General features: G+C 48.2%; 2 protein-coding genes across 7 annotated transcripts in view; one reads left to right on the plus strand and one right to left on the minus strand.

Annotated features, from left to right (window-relative positions):
- LOC117885289 (zinc finger protein 239-like) overlaps window positions 1-21,002 on the minus strand; it is a 30,653-nt gene that overhangs the window by 6,287 nt on the left and 3,364 nt on the right. For 2 of the 4 annotated variants that reach the window (XM_034786582.1, XM_034786580.1), the window contains exon 1: window positions 4,372-4,656. The exons of 1 other annotated variant lie outside the window; for it this stretch is intronic. The gene's annotated coding sequence lies outside the window, so the exon portion shown is untranslated. Of the gene's footprint in view, window positions 1-3,322; window positions 3,554-4,371; window positions 4,657-21,002 lie in introns of those variants that run through there. One more of the 4 variants, XM_034786581.1, reaches the window with a different exon arrangement.
- On the plus strand, window positions 13,023-20,529 carry LOC117885290 (zinc finger protein 239-like). 3 transcript variants are annotated; one of them, XM_034786584.1, is made up of 2 exons: window positions 13,023-13,252; window positions 15,433-20,529. In XM_034786584.1, exon 2 carries the CDS (start codon window positions 16,182-16,184, stop codon window positions 17,271-17,273), a length of 1,092 nt encoding a protein of 363 aa, XP_034642475.1. In that variant the 5' UTR covers window positions 13,023-13,252; window positions 15,433-16,181; the 3' UTR covers window positions 17,274-20,529. The 3 variants fall into 3 exon arrangements, with proteins under 3 accessions (XP_034642475.1, XP_034642477.1, XP_034642476.1); XM_034786586.1 differs by having other exon boundaries at window positions 15,915-20,529; XM_034786585.1 differs by having other exon boundaries at window positions 15,918-20,529.

The following is a 21,002-nucleotide window of genomic DNA, read 5'->3' on the forward strand; positions in this document are numbered from 1 at the left end:
AAAAGTCATGAGTTGGCATCTTTTGTCATGTTTTCATGAGACAGGAACCACCCCCCAACCCCCCAAATTGCTAGAGTTGTGATAAAATCACAAGAGTTGGCAATACTGGGTATGTCTCTACTTCAATCGATCAGATAGACATAAACTAGCCCACACCAGCACGGCTAAAAGTAGCGGTGTAGATGTGGTGACATGGGCTAGTGTGCTTGTGCAACCTACCTAGAGAAGAGGTAAGTCTAGGCTTGTATTGGTTGCAATTTACTTACCAATTCTGTGCTACAGAACTCCTCTATCTGACTTAATGTATTTGTACAGACCATGAACTCATATCCTTGCTAGACACTACAGCTGGGTTTTCTATAGGAACCCTCTAAATACTAAAAAGTGGAAATTATAATTGGATTGGCTTTCTTTTTCTTCTTCTTAAGAATCCAGTACCAGTTTTCACCATAAGACAGTTTCACACCCACACCCACACAATTAGCAGTTTCAAATTTCTTTTCCTCCCATTTTTTTTTTTTTTTTTACTGAATAACGCTCCAAAGACAAACCAGTACAGCACAGCAGTTACAGTGAACCCTAGCTAGATTAACAGCACTAACGAGAGATGCATTATTTACTTTTAAAATGAAGAATATAGCACGGAGCCTACACTCTAAAATATGTATATTTAAACCTCGCAAAATAAGTAGGAAGATTGGGACTTTTGCCAATCAGAGATCATCTACTTTCATGTAGGCTGAGTCTAGGTGTTATACTGACAACTAGATCAAACATTTAGCTGCCTGGAGAGTAGGAGGAGTAAGATTCTGACTCAGACACCAAGGAATCCCAGTAGCCCAGACTAGTGAGGGGATGGTGGAAATGGAACCGCCGGCACTGAGTACACCTCCGTTGTTTGCGGTGCCGGGAGCAGTGTTGACCCCAAAGTCAGCATCGGTACCGAAGTAACTAACGGTGCCGAAGAGGAGGGTGGTGACTGATGCCACAGTAACATTGGCGGCGCCAGCCACAGGCTACCGAAGAAGTTCCCGGTGCTGAGGAGGGAATCCAGTACCGGCCCCATTTCCACTGAGTGTGGAAAAAAAACACTGGGGTGTGGCGCTGACAGACCCATAGGTTCAGCAGCCCGCCTAGTCAGAGGGCTGTAAACGATGTAGGCCTGGCAAAGTCCTGGACCAAGGGAGAGGTCAGGAGAGAAAGGCAGAGGAGGTCCACTGCTGCCTGATACAAAAACAGCCAGGGCCAGCATCGCCCTCATCGGGCCCGGGGTCAATGGACACCCTGGGGCCAGAACCGGAGTCAATAGTAAGGGATCTCTGTCCTCCCTGCGCAGTGCTGGGGAGCTGTTGACGGATCCTGCTCCATCCCGCACACTGGCATTCACCCTGTGCCAATCCACGCTCCTTCTGGAGGAGGGAGACGAGTCCCCATGGGACCTGGAGTGGCTTCAGTTGGTCTCATGTGACCGTTTCCATGGCATACTCGACGGGGAATGACTCTTTGGAGAGGTGCCAGCCCCAGGACGTGACGCGGCAGCACTTTCCGAACCCAAGGGCGACCTCCGAGCCAACAAGGCCTCGTGATGAAGCAGGCTGCATGGCCTGTTCAATGAGTTCGTTTGGTGAGCGAGCTGCAAATCAAACACCGTTCCTTGCCGTGGGCCTCAGCCAGCACCGGTGTGGAGATCGCCCTTCCCCTGCTCCAAACACTACAGACAACGTTTAACCCCTGGGGAGAGCATCACCCGGGAACACTTAAACTCCAACTAACACACACTGTACTAGGAGTAGTAATGAACTATATGCATCCAGAAATAGAGAATTGTGAGGATGAAAATCACAGAGCTCTGACTCCAGCCATGGGCAGTAAGAAGGAACTGGGGGGGGGTTAGGGAGAGGGACTATGGCCATGAGAGCCGCCCCTCTACAGATACTGCTAGGTAAAATTCTCTGGCTCCGGCACACTGGGCGCGCACACACCTAAGTGGAATACTTTCAGCTGCATCTACTCAATGAAGAGAAATTACTTATTTTCGTTCTTGGAATTAGGGACGTTAACATATAAATGCTGCAGATCAATAAGGTCCAACCAATCTGTAAAATGACAGGAAACTGTATTGAGATCCAACCTACAGATTCAGTCTACATTACCCCTGGCAGCTCCACCTTCTCCTCGCTGGGCTGGGCTGGACCTACTAGTACTCAAATGGTTGCCAGTTTTGTACCCCTGACAGAACTCACTACTGATTGGTAAGTAGCTTTGAGCTTCTAACTAAAGGCACATGCAGGGGAATGTCTGCCCTTGGCGAAAACTTCCACACCAGCTTCCAAACAGCGCCTGAGCTGGTTAACAACTTCCTGCACTCCCTCTAGTGTGAGGAAACAGCAACCACTTGCTTGCAGTCCCTTGAGCCTCTCTCAAGCCACCTTATCTGGGAATGTTCCCTATCACACAGAGCAAGCAGCAACAGCAGCAGCAACTACAGCAATAAGACTTCTGGCTGAACCCCGGAAAAGAAAGGAGAGTTACGGATGTGCAGCCCACACTATCGCACTTTTTAGCCACGCTGGCAGTAGTAAAGCTAGAGTGGGTATGTGTGCTCATAGTGCAATCACACCTCCGCTTCCCTCAGGTGGTGAATGTGGGAAACCTGTATGACTGTTTGCCCTCAGTGGAATCTGTCTGTGCAGCTTCAAAAACAGCTACTGAATACGTCCACTAACTCCCACACCCTCCTCTCGGCCTCTGGGCCCTTCTCACTAAGGCCCTGTCTACACTAGCACTTAAATCAGCAACTTTCATCGTTCAGGGTGTGAAAAAAGCCACCCCTGAGCCACATAACTTTTGCCAGCATAAGCACTTGTGTGCACAGCACTATGTCGGCGAGAGAGGCTCTCCTGCTGTCATAGCTACCACCGCCCGTTATTATGTCCCCGGCAGAGCTCTCTCCCATCAGCACAATGTGGCTACACAAGCGATCTTACAGCAGCACAGCTGTATCGGTAGAGTGTAAGTGTGGACATTATAGACGTTTTCTGCCCTGCTTTCTTAGGCTTTTCTACACTGGCCCTTTCATCGTTAAAACTTTTGTCGCTCAGGGGTGTGAAAAAACACACCCCGAACGACAAATGTTTTAACAACGAAAAGCGCCAGTGTGGACAGTGCTTTGCTGGTGGGAGCCGCGCTCCCGTCAACGAAGCTACTGCCCCTCGTTTGGGGTGGTTTCATTTTGTCGCTGGGAGAGCTCTCTCCCACTACACTGCGTGCCTTACACGGGCGCGGCTGCAGCAGTAAGGTGCCAGTGTAGACATAGCCTTACCGGGGGTGTCTTTGAAGAGCCAAGGGCTGCTTCTGCTCAATGCGTTTTCCTGATCCTTAAGGGCTTGTCATCCTTACAAAATGTTACTGTAACCTACACGCTTACAGTGCAGAGAGGCAGTGGGGCAGAGACATGGGATTTAGTTGAATTCTTTGTCTCTGCACACTCTCATTATTCCCCTGCATGATGTCCCTGTAGTGAGTCCTCTAATGGGGGGTCAAAAACGTCTGATGCCTACACGGCCACCACCTTGGAGTCACTGGCCCCTGAGACATCAAGCGTCCCCCACTCAGTGGCTGCTCAGCACTGAACCCCCCAGCTCAGCCATGGCCCGGCTGCGAAACGCCCACTGGCCCACAAAGGCCAGGGAACATTCCAGTGTTGCCAACGCTCATGATTGACTCACGTGTCTCACAAGAGATGGCGTTTTTTAAAGTCCCAAGTGCTGTGCTGGAATCAAATTATTACTTTAGAATCACAGCTTTTATTTCTTCTTTAAGTGTCTAGCTCTTCTGGCTGCAGGAAAAGCATAAAAACACGATCTCTAAATGCTCCAACACCAAAAGGCAAATAAAAAGACCCAGCATTATTTTCAAATCTCATGATTTTTAAGCCAATCTCATGGGGGGGGGGGGAGGGGGCTGCCTCATCATTTTTGAACCCTTGGTGGTAGATCAGTGTTCTCACACCTGCCTGGCGTGTGAAACTGTGCCCTGAATAGGGTCCAGCCAATCCCGAGGGCCCGTCCCAGTTCTCAAGAGAGGGATGTGGGGGGCCTGGGCTCTCCCATGGGCTTGGCTGGTGGATTTCACACCTGCCTCTGGCTAGTAGGCTTAGTCCTTTGGCTACTGGGAACCTGCTACATCTTCAATCGGGGTTTGTTTCCAATTGCACAGATGGGGGATTTCTGCCTCCCGCTGCTGAAAGCCAGGCCCCTTTGCAAACACTTCCCAGCCGGTTCGGCAGCTGTCACATCTCGCTCACTTTCTGCCCGGTGCCTTCACTGTCTCTGCCCCTTCCCGGGCAAACCCGCCAGCAGCATCCCCTACCTCGGCCAGCTCTGCTGCGGCCATCGCCTGGGCGGCTGGGGTGAGAGTGTCCCGTTCCCCCGACTCTGCTCCTGCCCCTGCCCCACGCCAGCGGCGGGGAGCACCGCGAGTGCGAGTGCGGCCAGGAACCACCGCCCGCGTGTGGCCGCAGCAGCCACGTGGGGCGGGGCGGGGGAGCCGCGCCTGGCCCGTGTCTGCCCGGGCTCGCGGCTGTCTGGACGCTGTAGCTCAGGACAGGTGCCTGCAGAGCCCGCAGCGCTCCCACGCCGGGCTAGAGCCAGCCCGTGTTGCACCCGGCTGTGTAGGGAGGGACACAGGAAGGGGCTGGAGGCGCAGCTCGGGCCCGGCTGGGCTGGGAGGAGGGGAGGCAGGAGGAGGGGTGTGAAATGGCCCTGCTGAACTCTCCTCTCTTGCCCCTTTCCCTGGGCCAGGCCGCAGTGGATCTGGATCGTCCCGTCCTCAGGGGAGCTGGGAAAGGGAGGTGGCGGCCATGGAGCCAGCTCAGATAGGAGACTTGGGGGGAGTTGGTGGATTTGTCCTGGAGGAGGGAGGAGCTGTAAATACTCAGGGCGGTGGAAGGGGTGGTGGGACACAGCACAGGCTGGGAAGAGCTGGCCTGACTTTTGAGGACAAGGCGAGATGGCTGACATTCCCCACTGAGATGAGTCCAGAAGGACCCATCGCCGAACAACTGGCTGGGACGCAGCCATGCAGTCTTCGGGACACGAGGGTGCTTTGGGGAATTGTTTCGGCCCCAGGAAGATGGAGGACATCTGAAGATCCCCAGAAGAGGCTCTCTGAATTTCCAAGCCTGCCAAATCTAAAACGTGGGCCCCGTGGACCCATGCAGCGGGAGTAGCAAAGGGACGGACGGTGCGAGGAGCTCGCAGGGGCTGGTTCTGTCAGCACAGAGAACGTTTGCTATGGTCCGAGTTTCCAGAGTCAACATTTCTGCTGACAGTAATTTGCACCAATATTGAGGGGAGAGCAGCAGGGCTGAGGGAGGGGTGGGGTAGAGTTAGGAGCATTCTGGAAGCTGGGTCTGAAACGGGGTTACAGAACTGTCACCATTACCAAAGGGCGTAACGCGCACTGTGGGAGAACAGCACAAATGTGACACTCTGGGGCCATTGTGATGGTCACTGCAGCAGGGGAACTGAGCAGCAGATTCTTGGGTTAGGTGCCAGTGACCTTCGAAAAGGAGGCTGTGTATCCAGCCGAGGGCCCTGTCAGAGAAGAATGAGGAGACACTGAGCTCGCAGGATGAGGGCTTGTTTTCCCTCATTCATTAGATGCTGTGAGTGCCCAGGCTGCCATTAGCCCAGGTTTTTCCCAGCTCTGTAGGATTTCTGGTGCATTAAGGCCTATCATCCCCAGAACTCACCCGAGAGGGGTAGTCACCTCCACACACAATCAGAGAGAGATTCAGGATCTCCATGGGGTTCTCTGATCTCCCCATCCCTGGAGCTGCTAATAAGGAAACATACTTTGTCCATGTTCATTCATACACAGATAGAATCCCCTCATTTCTGGCTTCATCCTTTGAGCTAATCAGGGGTCTCTGCAGGTTTAGCGATGAGCAAGTGATTTAATGCTTTCACTGTGACTGGGATCGAGGCCCCAATCTGTGTGGAGGTCCCTGAATCTCTCTCAGGACCACATCTCCCACCAGATGTTGGACTTTCTCTAGTTTCCATGACCTCTTTCCCATCGGTTCTGATAAAACAACCCCCAGTAAAGACAGCAGTTGGCTGTATGCTCATAGAACATCTGTATTACAATATCTGATCTCATCTGTTTTAATTAACATGAGCAGGATTTCTGATTCCTAAAGCTGATGTAACCTCCCAAATGGAACAAGGGGAAGAACCCTGTGCCCCAGCTCTCCAGGATTCAGAGGACAGTAAGAACCCGAGAAGTGCCGGTACAGGTGAGGAGGAAGTTAGACCAAGTCCAAACCCATCTCTAGAATTCCTACAAACCTCATCTACCTCTATATTATAACCAGCAGTTGGCTCATGCCCATGACAGATTTCCCACAAGGCTTTGCAAGAAGTATGTAGTTCCTTCCCTTACACAATTATTGGAAATATCATACTGGTTCCGACCCAAGGTCCATTTAGTCCAATGTCCTGCCTCTAACAGTGGCTAGTGCCGGATGCTTCACGGGAAGGTGTAAGACCCTACAGTAGCAGATGTGGGGTGACCTGCCCCCCACATAGGTCTCAGCCTGGTCTCTAATACTTAGAGATTGTTTTAAGCCCTGAAGCAAAGGGCTTCTCCCTTCGCAAATGTTTGTTAACTTTAATTACAACTCTAGATATTCCTGTTATCCATATAAATGTCCAATCTCTTTCTGAACCTTGCTAAGTACTTTGCCTTGATGACTTCCTGTGGCAGAGAGTGTCACCTCTAATTATACATTGTGTAAAAAGTATTTCCTTTTAGTGTTATTTCCACCTTTTAATTTCACTGAATTTCCCCTTGTTCTTAGGTAATGAGGTAGGGAGAAAAGACAATCCTGACCTACCTTCTCTATCCCATTCCTTGTTTTATAGACCTTTATCATGTCCTCTCTTATTTGTGTAAGGTAACAAACCCAACCATTTCAATCTCTCTTTATAAGAGTTTCTCCAGCCTCTTCATATTTTTTATTGCCTTTCTGCAAACTCCCTCCAATTCATACCCTGTATGAGCTGGGGTGATCACTGCTGCATCAGTATCCAGATACGGCTGCACCACTGATTTATATAAAGGCACTAGAATATTCTTTATATTCATATTCTCTATCCCATTTCTTATGCATCATGACTAAGGCTCTGCGTTTGTCATGGAAGTCACAGATTCTGTGACTTTCTGTGACTTCTGCAGCGGCCCATGTGACTGAGAAAGTGGAGCCAGATGGCGTGTTACCTGTAAGAGCCAAAGGGAATATTTTCCAGAGTCCTCAACGGGGCACAGCCTGAGAGAACCAACACAATCCAGAGGGGCAACAAAAAAACCATCCAAGGAAGAGACCAGGTAAATCCACTCATCATGGAAAAGATTTCAGCAGTCTCAAAGGCCCCTTGGTCCCTCAAAGAAAACCCAGAAGCAACAGACCAAGGGCAGGCCAGAAGTCCGACAAGCTATATAAGAGGAGTTCGGATTTACTGAGACATCAAAGAAACCTCCCAGGAGAGAGACCCTATAATTGCCCTGACTGTGGGAAAGGCTTTAGCTGGACCTCACACCTCGTCCGGCACCAGAGAACCCATACAGGAGAGACCCTTCCCAAGCTTCAGCCGGTGCATCCACATGGGGGAGCAGTCCAACAAGTGCAGCAGCTGCAAGAAGAGCTTCCACAACCGCTCCTCCCTCATCAAACACCAGTGTGTCCACATGCGAGGGGCCCTACTGCTGCATTCACGGTGGCAAGAGCTTCAGTGTCAACTCCATGCTCATCCATCACCAGCGTAGGCACACTGGGGAGCAGCCCTACAGCTGTGCCCACTGTGGCAAGGGCTTCATCCAGAGCTCCAACCTGACAAAGCACCGGCGCATCCACCCTGGCGAGCGGCCCTGCCAGTGTAGGGACTGTGGCAAGAACTTCAGCCTGAGCACCACATTGATCACCCACCAGAGAACCCACCGGGGCAAGCGGCCCTCCCAGTGCACTGTCTGCGGGAAAAGCTTCAACCAGAGTTCCACGCTGGTCACTCACCAGAGAGCCCACAATGGCGAGCAGCCCTAACCGGTGTAACGACTGCGGAGAGGGCTTCAGCCAGAGCTCCAACCTCTTGGAGCACCACTGCAGCCACATGGGACAGGAACCCTATAAATGTGCCAACTGTGGGAAGTGCTGCAGCCAGAGCTACAACTTGGCACAGCACCAGTGTGGCCATGCGGGGGGTGCCTCCTGCGTGTGCCCCGACTGTGGGGAGCAGTTCAGCTGCAGGTCCAGCCTCAGGGAGCATCAGAAAAGCCATGCCAAAGAGAGGCCCCATGGGTGCCTGGAGCGTGGGCAGAGCTGTGCTCAGAACACAGAGCTGGCTGAGCACTAGGCGGTCCCCATGGAGAGCAAGCTCTAGAAGGGCTCCGTATGTGGGGAAGGTTTTCGGAAGAGCTCAGATATCATCATCCACCTGCAGGTCCACATGGGCGAAAAGCCCTACAGGTGTGCGGCATGCGGGGAGCACTTCAATGGGTACATTACAGGACTCACCACCAGGAGACAATCCACACATGCATGGACTGTGGCAAGGGCTTCAGACGCAGGTCCGACCTCGACAGTCACCAGAAAATCCACGTGGGGAGGAGATCCAGGCACACAAAACAACCTGATGCCAGGTGATATGAACAGCACAGAGCTGTGCCCTGAGCACATACTGCTCTGAAACTGTTTGCAGGGGATGCCAAACACAGAGGCAGTTTGATTTTAAGTCTTTGTTTCATAAACTTCTTTTGACAACACCAATGACCAATGGTGATTGAGGCTTCTGAAAATTCTGCTGTGGGCAGGACATGGGATGTCTGATTACTGATCTGGAAGCAATGTTGTGCTCTGATCCGGTACAGACTAACGTACTGAGCTAGCCGGGCCATTGCTCTGATCTGGGACAGACCAACGCACTGAGCTAGCCAGGCCATTGGCCTGATGTTTGAGTAATTTGGAAAATTATGTGATAATAGGGAAGTAGAAGGAACAGCAGCTCAGCTGTTCACATGCATCTGAAGAAGTGGGTTTTTTATCCATGAAAGCTTATGCCCAAATATATCTGTTAGTCTTTAAGGTGCCACCAGACTCCTCGTTGCTATTATGAGAAGCCATTCTGGACCCAAAGCTCTGTGGGTCACGTTTTTACTGTCGCACCATAGAACTATTGAAGTCCAGGGACGTCTCCAAACTCACAACATCCACTCCCAGAGACGGGGGAGAGGAGAAGGTTTATGACAGCTCTGAACCAAAAATTACTCATCGGAGAAAAAAGAAGCATGAAGGGAGCAAAGAAAGGGATGTTGGGATGTTGGCATCCTCTGGGTGCCTTAGCTGTGAGTTCCCAATCTTCCTAATGTTTGTTTCTTTTAACTGTAATCTGAAGTCTGAATTTTCTGCCTCTCTAGTGAGTGCTATTTTGATAACTGCAACGTAATAACATAGTAATATGAATTCTCAGCCTTAACTCCAGCTTAGTTTTTGTCTGGGCATACTTACTAGCGTTTAATCCTTTCCTTTTATTAACGGCACATCAGTCTCTCTCTCTCCAGTTGCTTGCACTATTCCTTCAGCTTTGATTTTATTCTCTGCTGTGGCAAGACCCACTCACTGCAGTGGTTTTGGTTAGTTCTGAAATGAGATGTGCTGAGCTGGGTTCTGTGAACTAAGCTCTCCGTAAAGAGTAATGTCAGCCAAATGTAGTCTTTATTTTGCAAAAGCACAAGTAAAAATGGGTTTCACGGCCCAGGACGAGCTCTTGGAAAGTCACCGATGTTTTATTTCACCAGCCCTGGTAACCATGGACAGCAGATGTTTTGGTGCATGAGGCTGTTAGTAGCTGCCCTTCTCGATGCAAATAGTGGGCCTTCTCCTGCCATTATTGCTGGTTCTACAAGTCCCAATCCTGATTTAGGCCCCAATCCAGCAAAGCACTTAAGTGTGTGGGTGACTAAGTAGAACTTGCATGCATAAAGTTAAGTACATGCTTTGGTATGTTGCTAGAGCAAGGCCTCCCTCTGCCTGATTGAATTAGGGCCATGGAGCATGAAGAGTGGACACTACTCCTGAAAGCTTCTCTCCAGTGAGTCCAGCAAAACAGGTATGAACTGGGAATCGGCTAAAGATTTACAGCAAGGTTGGATCCATCACTGGCCAACAATGGGATTGCATTGGTTGTTTAGATACATCTATAATGCTCCTTCACCACTGCTGCATAGCCTCAGAGGCCTCTATATATTTCAGGGACATATTTGAAATCCCATATGGCGCATCCTACTTTAGAAGTGCCTGCAAAAAACCCACCTTACACCACCAGCAATACAACCTCCCCTCCCCCCACCCCCCCCGGGCTTGTGCCCTGTTTTGATGTATAAAGAGGGGCTGAAAGGTTTGTTGGTTTTCTACATTCCCAAGTTCTGGCCCTTCCCTAGTTTTGCTGGGAAATCTACTGGATGTTTCAGACCCTGGCTCTCATGAGCTCCTTAATTGATGGGGTGTTTATCTTTAACAAAGATTCCTTTATCCAAAATGTTCATTCATCGCTAGAGTTAATTGTGTGTTAAAAACAAAAAAGAAAGCGTTTAAACAGTCTGACTAAAAAGCCCTTCCCTCTCAACTGCTCTCCTCTTGGCTTGTGTGATATCACTGGCTGAAGCATTCTCTAGACACTGTCTTTCGCTTCAGTGTCAACCGTCCACTCCAGTATATGGAAGAAGCTTCAACTGAATTGTGAGGTTTAATTATAGCCTGTGTCTAATATTAACTAACTTCAGGGCACTGCAACCTGCTTCTCCAAACTTTATTACAGCGCATACCTAATCGGCGCCTTCCACCAGGACTAAACCCACTGAGACATTTTGAAACCCTCCCAGTACCAGAATCTCTGAAATATATACTAGAAAGAGCAGAATCAGAGGCTCGATTTGGGGTATCCCTCTGACATGTTCCCTAGGACAGTATATTCCCTTAGTTACTAGGCAATGGAAAACAACTGGCTTTTCCTCTCTCTTTCTCACCTTATTTGAAGGAAAGTAAATCTACCCAGTGATGATGCAGTAAATGGACTTGGACGAGTCTGGGAGCGTGTAACAACAAAAGAAGCCACACAAGCAAAATATAACCCTCTCCCTTTAAGAGCTTTCAGATCCCTACACCACTTGGAAAAGTGGCAGAAACTCCATGAAGTCCACTAGTGCTGTGGTTCGCAACCAGGGGTACATAGTGTCGAAACGGATCTTTTAATGGCCCACAGCTGGGCAGGTGTTTACCGATACCAGTGAGAATTCAGAAACCAATATGCTTCATGCACAGTCATTTATTTGAGAGAGAATCACACAAGCAGTTAAGGTTACATGGTACATTCTTTTCCATAAGCCTCAGTTCCCCAAGCAGAACCCCTCAGTAACTCTGTTGGACTTACACAGTATCCTGATTGCTCCTCTTTCTTCTGTCCCCTCTCAGGCACTTGGTCTGTCCCTCGAAGCAGGGCCTTGGTTACCCTGACGACTTCTGGTTCTAAGGTCTTGCAAAGGTCCCTCAAGGCAGGGTTTCGGTTACCCCGACGACTTCTGTCTCTCAGTCTCGAACCTCTTCGGATATTAATTGGGGAATGGATCTGACTCATTTACTTTGCTTAGCACTTATATACCTTTTTGTTCTCAAAGGAGTCACATGTTCCAGAAATATGCCTTGTAGGTGTTTATGATTGGTTTACTTCATAATTTTGGAAGGGATTGCAAAGCAGACACACAGACCAAAGTTCAGCCATAGTTTACTCTCTCATAAATCATTCACTTAAGCTCTTAGCGTGAAGTTATCCAAAAAGGGTCATTCTGACCCATGTCAGCCATGTCACCAGGCTCACTGATCGCATGCTCTTCCATGTTCTTTACTTTGTGAGCGGGTTCTCTGCTGAAATATTCCAAAGTTCGGGGTTAAAACACACACGCCCATTGAGCCATTGTTAACCATTCCAGTGCAGTTTCAGCACCTCGAGTAGTATCCCCACTCCATTTAGCTAATGCTAAGAGAATCCTGCTCCCAGAATCCTCTAGCAAGTTGAGACAGACCAAGCCATACCAAACTCATGCTTGCCACATTCATTCATATCAGTCTCAGCAATTCATGGTACCATCTCAACACGTGTGCCCATGGGGGTACGCAGAGGTCTCCCCGGGGTACATCAACTCAGATATTTGCCTAGTTTTACAACAGGCTACAGAAAAAGCATAACAGTCAGTACAAACTAAAATGTCAGACAATGACTTGTTTATACTGTCCTGTATACTATACACTGAAATGTAAGTACACTATTTATATTCCAATGGATTTATTTGATAATTATATGGTAAAAATGAGAAAGGAAGCCATTTGTCAGTAACAGTGTGCAGTGACGCTTCTGTATTGTTATGTCTGATTTTGTAAGCAAGCAGTTTTTAAGTGAGGTGAAATTTGGGGGTACACAAGACAAATCAGACACCTGAAAGGGGTACAGTCGTCTGGAAAGGTTGAGAGCCACTACATGCAGCAGATGCTCTGACCTCTAGTGATGGGCAGCAGTGTAAAATTCAGATAGCTGGATATTGAGTTACCTAGACAGCTTTTATTGCTCCTTCCTCCTGCCCCTTTCAGGTTCTCTGGCTGGGAGACTTGGTCACTGTCCCATTCCTGGGAACTGTCTCTTTCCCTTAGCTGGATCAGCTCCCGCAAGTGCGATGGGGAGAAGGAGCCTGTGTCACTAGCAGCAGCAGCTCTGGGGCTTGTGCATTTCCTTTCCCTCTCTCAAATACCTGGAGTCTGAGGCTCAGGTAGATGTCTGCAGGGCCTGTGGGGCTTCTCAGGGGGCTAGATGAAGCCTGAAGCCGGTGAGTGTTGCAGCCCGAGCTGGTATTGAGGGACACAGGAAGGGGATGGAGTAGCTGATGGTGTCTGTAGCTCTGCATTGGGAGAAGGGGAGGGGAGGGGAGGCAGGAAGTGGGATGATAAGGAACTGACGGGTCAGGGACTGGACAGCTCCTGGGTTTAATTTACAGCTGAGACAATAACCTGCTCTCCCAGGGGAGGGAACAGACACAGGAAAGCGAGGTGCCCATCTCACCCTGATGGTCTGCAGAATAGCATCCACGTTTCCCTTCCCATTGTCCCACTCTGATGAAGATGGGAAACGGCCACAGGGGAGACGCTCAGGTAGGGGATTTCTGGGGACTGGGTGTGTCCTGCAGAGGGGAGGGGATGTAAATACACTGTGGGGCTGACGCTGTCGGTTAAACCTGCTGGGAGGAGAGACTTGCCAAGTCACTCACTTGGTGGGACAGCCACATGCTGGCCCCACCCATCACTCCTCCCTGCTCCAATGCCATTCAGACAATGGTGACCAAGGCCATCCTGAAACCCCTGCTTCTAGGGGTACTGAGCAAGCAGCCAAGCCCCACTGCTAGCCCGGCCGCGCTGCCTCTCCTGACAGCATTAGGGAGGTTAGACAGACTGGGGGGAGAAGGCCGCCAGCACCCCTGCACATTCACAGGGGGTGAGTCTCAGCAGCAGCTCGGCCCATTCTAGGAGGGGGTTGCCAAGGCTGGGGGGTTACAGCAAAGAGGGGGCCTGGTGGGTGGGATACTGCCTAGGAGCAGAACAAATTGGGAAAGGGGTCATGGAGGTATGGGGAGAGGATCCCAAGGGCAGGGACAGGTGAGGAGTTAAGAGAAAGGAGGAAAATGGAGATGGAAGAGACTGGCACGGAGAGAAAACACAGATGGTGAAATCAAGGGAGCTGGAGGAATGGGATTGGGAGGCAAGGCTCCCAGCAACTGTCCTGCAGCTTCCGGTCTGTAAAATGAGTTAATACTGACCTGGGCAGGATGGTGCTGGGGAGAGAAGCTGAATCGGAATGGGTTTTCCTTGCTCACGCACCTGAATAATATGACTGGAGGAGCTGTGGAGCCTGGAGCAGCTCTGGGGGTGGCTTATTGGAACCTGACCTTTTAGGATCAGACACCTTGGGTGGGGAAATCCACAAAACTGAAGAATCTAATGCCTTGAAATGCCCAAGGCTTCTAGCCTGGGAATCATCACTGCTGTGACTGACAGGGACTTCTGGGAATTGTTTCCCATCCCCAGATGTAAATAATAGTCTGTGCAATCCCAAGAAGTGAGAGCGTGAACTCTCAGCCCTGCTGAGGCCCAAGCATGGGCCCTACAGCTCCTGCAAGAAGTGAGACAGAGAAAGGGAAACAGGGCGCTCAGGACAAAGACAGATCTGTTCCTCGGGGGTTAGTTGCAGTTGCAGCTTCCCAGTATTGTCAGCATTTACAGCTATAACAGGGAGAGGGCAGATGATCTCTGCCAGAACAGGGGAGAATGAATGGCTGGCCCTGAGAATGAGGGCCAATTGGGAGATGACTAACTGGATACTTATGGAAACTATAAGCAGCAATGAAGCCTGTGAAATATGGGAGAATGGAGAGGAAGTGCTGGTCTGGGGCTTCTCAGGATCAGTAGTGGGATTGTTTCAAGGGCAAAAGTGGGAGATGCTTCTTTTGTCAGGTGCCAGTGACCATACAGGAAGTTTCAGAGTAGCAGCCGTGTTAGTCTGTATCCGCAAAAAGAACAGGAGTCCTTGTGGCACGTTAGAGACTAACTTAGGTGCCACACATATTCCTGTTCTTGTTGCATAAAGGAAGTGACGGTCTATTGCACCAGAGGGCAGTAGGTACTTTTGGATCCTCATCAGAGGGTCTTCTACAGGGATGTCATGTCAGGGATGTCTTCTACAGGGATGCAGGAGAATTACAGGACTCATCTCCCTGGGTAAGGGCTTGTTCTCCTTCACTTACGAGAAGGCTGCACTCTCTGTGAAGGACATAGGTCAGTTTCTGGTCAGGGATCTTCCCAAGTCCCTTAGAATTCTGGGTAACCAGTCCAAAACTGTGTGAGAGAGAGTGCCACAATCCCACCTCTTCCTAGAGAAAAGAAGATGCAGAAACACAATGGCAGAGCTAATTTTTCCATAGCCAGATCTTGCACTGAGGGAAGAGTTATTATATTTATTTGTCCAGGGTCATTTCTGTACCTGTAATCACTGTATTTCTCCACTTCATCCTCTGAGTGTGCTCTGGACCCTCTGAGGGTTTAGTAATAGGCAAGTGGCTTAATGTTTGCAGCTCAGCTGAATCATTGAGTCCTGCAATGTGTGGAGGAGTCTGACTCTCTCTGGGTCACATCTCCCACCAGAACACTGCCTTTCCCAGAGAGGCTCAGCAAACTCTTTCCCATCCATTTTGATAATACAAGCCCCAGTAAAGACAGACACTGGGTTTAAAATCACAGAACGATCTTTGTAACAAGCCCGGATCTCCTATTTTGAGCAGGATCTCTGACACCTAAACCTGACAGGATCTCCTGTACAGAACAAGAGGAAAAGCCATGGGTCCCTGGAATCAGGGGAAAGTAAGATATCCGTGATACCTGTAAAAGTGAGGAGGAAACCCAAGTCAGAAACCAATCATGAGTGAAAAAAAAGAGGTGAAGTCCCAACCAAGCCATTGTGAGCGCTCACGTTTGTGCTTCATCAAATTCAATACTATAAACAGCTGTTCGGTCATGTCCCTCACAGATTTCTGGAAAGACCTCCGGGAGGACAGTAAGCCCTCCCTTCACTCGGACTTTGTAGAGCTGTACATATGGGATGTTGGCACTGCAATGCTCTCTCCTCTGGAGAAGGGATTTAAAAGAAACTGTCTCCTGAATTTCAATCTGAATTAAACCAGACCAAAAATCGTGATGAACCCTCTGCAGTTCCCTTTCTCCTGAACATGGAGAACGAGGGTGTCTGATTTTTTCTTTTTTCCAGCAGACGTTTGGATTGTGAGTGAGAGTGCAGAGAATCTTCAGCAGAAAGGACTTGAGCGAGGGGAACCAGATGGAACAATTTCAGGGAGATCCAAAGAGAACGTTTCCCAGAATCCTGATCAGGAAAGAGCCTGTGAGAGTTGTAACTGCCCAGAAAGACAGTGGGTAAGCCCTCCAAAAGAGAGAGTAAATCCACTCACTGTGGATGAGAGCTCACAAACATTAAAGGCACCACTGTCCATCAGAGAGCTGTCTCCACAGGCTGTCAATGAACACTAAGTGTTGTGAGAAAAGGTACAGCAGGGGCTCAGGCCTCAATGGCCACCAAAGAGCCCCGATGGGAAAGAAATCCTATCCATGTGCAGACTGTGGGAAGGTCTTCAGCTGGAGCTCAGCCCTGATCACCCACCAGAGAACCCACACGGGTGAGAGGCCCTACAAGTGCCCTGCCTGCGGGAGAGGCTTCAGCCAGAGCTCCAACCTGGTCAGACATCACCGCACTCACACTGGGGAGCGGCCCTATGAGTGCAGTGAGTGCGGGAAGAGCTTCCGCCTCAACTCCCACTTCCTCAAGCATCAGCGCACCCACGCCAAGCCCTACCCTTGTGGGGTCTGCCAGAGAAGCTTCCACAGCTCCTTGGCCTTGGGCAGGCACCAGAGAGCCCACGCACAGCACCAGTGCTACACTTGTGCAGACTGCGGGAAGAGATTTCGGGTGCGCTCGGCACTGGCCCAGCACCGCAGGACGCACACAGGTGAGAGGCCCTTCCAGTGCTCCAACTGTGGGAAGGGCTTCAGCCAGAGCGCCAACCTGCTCACGCATCAGCGGGTCCACACTGGGGAGCGGCCCTTCCAGTGCACCGAATGTGGGAAACGCTTTGCTGTCAGCTCTCACCTCAGCACTCACCAGAGGAACCATCGCGCGGAGCGGCCCTGCCAGTGCACTGACTGCGGAAAAGGCTTTGCCAACCCTGCCAAGTTACTCGCCCACCAGAGACGCCACACGGGGGAGCGGCCCTTCCAGTGCCCTGAGTGCGGGAAGTGCTTCAGTGACAGCTCCCTCCTGGTGAAACACCAGCGTATCCACACAGGGGAGCGGCCCTTCCAGTGCCCTGAGTGCGGGAAGAGCTTCAACCGGAACCTGACCCTACTCAGACATTGGAGAGTGCACACTGGGGAGAGGCCCTACATCTGCCCTGCCTGCGGGAAGGGCTTCAGCCAGAGCTCCCACCTCATCACTCACCAGAGAGTGCACACAGGGGAGCGGCCCTACAAATGCCCCACGTGCGGGAAGGCCTTCAGCCAGAACTCCAACCTGATCCGGCACCAGAGGAACCACAAGCACCAGGACACACTGTAACCAGCTCATCAGCACTTGCCTCACACAAGAGAAACCTGCACAGGCACAAACTGTGGGAAGAAGCTTCAAACAGAGCTCAGAACTTACAAGGCACCAGAGAAGCCACGTCGGGAAGGAAGTGATGGCTGTCAAACAGATCAAGTCCTACCATCTGAATAGTGCAGAGGAAGTGCTGGAAGCAGCAAGCTGTTCACTGTAGGGAAGTGATTGCTCGGTGATATTTTTGGATGGAGTAGCGGGAGGCCCAAGGTGACAAAAAGAGGGGGCTAAATCTGATAAATCTACAGGCGTTTGAAAGGGATACAGACCAAGGGCAAAGAGAACTCATTTAGGGTTGCCAACAGATGCAGCTAATAGTAGCAGGATGAAATTAAAAGGGGAAGCATTTGTTTTAAAAAGTTCTTGACAGGACTATATATTATTGAGCACTTGGATAATACCCCCAGAAAGCAATGGTAGCTTCCTCATTTGGGACTTGTTGAAATGTGTTTTTTAGGTTAATTTACTGTAGGGAGACAGGGAGATGGATCAGATGAATTAATGAGTCCTTTTCTACCTCTGATGTGTCTAATTCTCTCAAAGGAGGGAACAAAGGCAAAGTTGTTAAATTATGGTGGCAAAGGAAGGTGAATTTATTTTAATCTCAAGTCTATTGAATGACCCAACCTATCCTTAAAATATATTATCTATTGATACTGGAGACGTGATTCCCGCCATCCTTCTCTCCAGAACAATGGGGTAAGCCATCTTGTTTAGACAGTTTCACTAACCTATTTAATGCTGGTATTTTTATTGTAAAGCTAAGTGATATCAGAGACCAGAACAGAATGCAAATAAGTTCCCCTACCTCTCTAAAAGGAGTAAGAATTTAAGGTTTCCCAATTTTAAGCCCAGATATGCAAATTAGACACAACTTGTTGCAGAGAGGAAGGTATCTGAGGACTAAAGCCACAGATGTTACAGTCCTTACTCTGCCAAGAGGCGCATTACCTATCAACAAAATCATAAGTTAATTGGAAAGGAGAAATAATTGGACAAAATTACAGCAAGATTATGTGGATTGTGAGTAGTATAAAAAGGACTTTCCATACAAATTGCAGAGATTGAAAAAGAAACACTAACATAGGAGCAGTTTGGTTCACAGATACTATTTTGTAATTCTCTTCAGTTAGTTCTGTCTTTTGAAATGTTTCCATTGCTTTCTGCACTGTGATTTTACTATCTGAATTGTCGCTGTACATCTTAGCTCTTCCCCCCACTCCTCAAAGACAGACCAAGTATTTTTAGGAATAAGAACCCTCCCATTTTACTAAAGCAGCCTAGACATGAAATTATCAGCATTCGTAGACCGTTTCTTGTTTATGCACATCAATCCTTTTTTTCAAGCAGTGTCTTGTGTTGGTATCCTGATAACAGTATACTTACCAAAATGCATTGTTTTGTTCACCATTAATGGTCTGTGCACTCAGGAGAGAGCCAAAGGAAAGCTATGAATTTGTATGTTGACAGCAACAAAATGAATTTGGGAAGGATTAAATCCATACACTTACTGGTCACTCGTTCTCCTAGGCTGGTATTTGCTGTTTGCTCCAATTGAAGTGTTCATTCCAGCAGCACAATGTGCCCCACTGTAAAGAGCCACTGAGTCTGCTAGAGATGTATGTCACTGGGCTTTCAGTCTGTAAACCATTCCAATCTCACGCATGTTACTGGAACGTTTTAAGGGAAACAAGGGCGCTTTTAAAAATTATTTTGCCATGTTCCTTTACAATGAGAAACAAACCACAATTTTTTTAGTGCCTGATGAGTGAATTAGAGGAGCATTGTGATGAATGAGACTGACCAGGCATGTGACACTTCGGACATCTGAATCCTACTTTGGTGGGAAACTGCTCTATTGTAAATAACCCCATTACTATTTTCTCAGCAAACAGCTAAGATAAGGGCCATGTGTCAGAGCTGACCCAGTCTCTTCTAAACACACAAATGATTACAGGAAGGAGGTGAATCCATTCCATGGGGAAGGGGACACTCCACCAAAAAAGCTTTCCCAGTTCCAAAAGCGAAAACATTCCCCTTCTAAAAAACCCAAATCATTGCACCATTGGACGGATCTTGAAATTCACAATTAATTAGAATCATAAGTTACTTCAGTATGGAAAGTTACTTTCATTTTTGGGGGGAGGAGACACTAAAACAATTTTTTCTGCTTCCTCTCTGTGCATTAGGCTGAAAAATACAGGGATTGGCATTATTTCCATGAATCACATTTTTGAACTTGCTCTCTCCTAAGAGTTATATTTCAATCTACAGGATTTGCCCAGCCTTACTTACATTAGTGTAACATTCAGGGCATAATAGAGCATACTTTCATTTTTCCACTCTGAAATACTCCTGGAACTTGTTTTTTTTAATTTACAATTTCTGGGTCGATCCTGCATCCTGGGCTTCCGGTCACTGGGAGAAGACAGCTGACAGAGCAGGAAACTGAAAAAGCAAAAGGGGAAGGTTAAAAAAGAAAAGGGGTGGGGGGTATGTGTAAAATGGAAATAAATAAGCACAAAAGGAGCAACATGGAGGGAATAAGATAGCCCTTAAAAAGTTTCTTTTGTCATCATCTTTGAATTCTGAGTGGAAGTACACTACAGTGCAAGTAAGAACATAGCGTGCCAATGACTTCTACATTTTGTAAGGGGAATACCACAACTAGCAGAGAAACATTATATAGCTAGCTAAAACAATTTAAACGTTTTAAAGGAAGCTAAACTACTAGTGATTTCCATTTTACTTTCGGTAGCAAACAGTTTAGAGTAAAAAGATTAAAATCAGAAGTGTTAGGATGGAAAAGTAGACAGCCATTTATAGTGGTTATTTTAATAGGCATATTGAAGTACAAAAAGATAAACTCTACTTGTATGGCACTGCTGCATAACACGACTGCAGATATATCCCAGTGAGTCTGGTCCCTCTCAAAGAACATTACAGTTCACAACAGAATGAATCTAAAGTCTGTAGCAAAAGTTTGCATTATAAGTTACCATGACAATAAACTCTGACTTATATCAGATGTTCTATTTGTCTGTTTGAATACTGCAAGTGTACAATTCAGCTATATAAAAATATCAGGTCCGTGAAAGACTTTTTTTGTACCTCAGTTCATCCACTGTACAGTAAATTCTGAAGACAAGTCAAAGGATTCTTTCATCAGTTTTGTTAACTGTGAATGTGCTATTAAATTGAATTCAATTCCCCCACAGCGTAATTTCTCTGACTCAATTCTTTGATATATTTACAATGCATAAGTTCTCATTCCATCTGCAACAATACATTTTTGGCTTAAAAACATGGAGTTGTGAGTATGCAACAGAGAACCAAAGACATATGCCTTTCTAAATATATCCTTAAAGTGCAAAATATGTGTTTCCACACAATGGCATGAAAATATAGTCTGAAAAAGTCAATGCACTCAATATAGAAAATAAGGAACGTGCATTTAAACATGCTCAAAGTACGGAAATGATTTCTTCCTTTTTTTCCTGGCATAAGTGACTTTTTGGGTAATAATAAGTGATAAGTAAGCATTTAAAGTAGGCTCTATAATAGTGTTGCTAAAATGATTTAAAGCTTACAAGAACAGGATGAAGCTCTGATTTAAGAAGAGCTATGCTTTGATAAAGGCACCACATTTCTTCCTGTTGTTTTTGTTTACTTTAAACATATTTTTAACGC

Source organism: Trachemys scripta, chromosome 11 (genome assembly GCF_013100865.1).
Source record: "Trachemys scripta elegans isolate TJP31775 chromosome 11, CAS_Tse_1.0, whole genome shotgun sequence".
NCBI classification, from domain to species: domain Eukaryota; kingdom Metazoa; phylum Chordata; order Testudines; family Emydidae; genus Trachemys; species Trachemys scripta.

What these genes read in the sequence shown, in the direction of transcription:
- LOC117885290 (XM_034786584.1), top strand. Translation starts at nt 16,182, where the DNA reads ATGAACACTAAGTGTTGTGAGAAAAGGTACAGCAGGGGCTCAGGCCTC.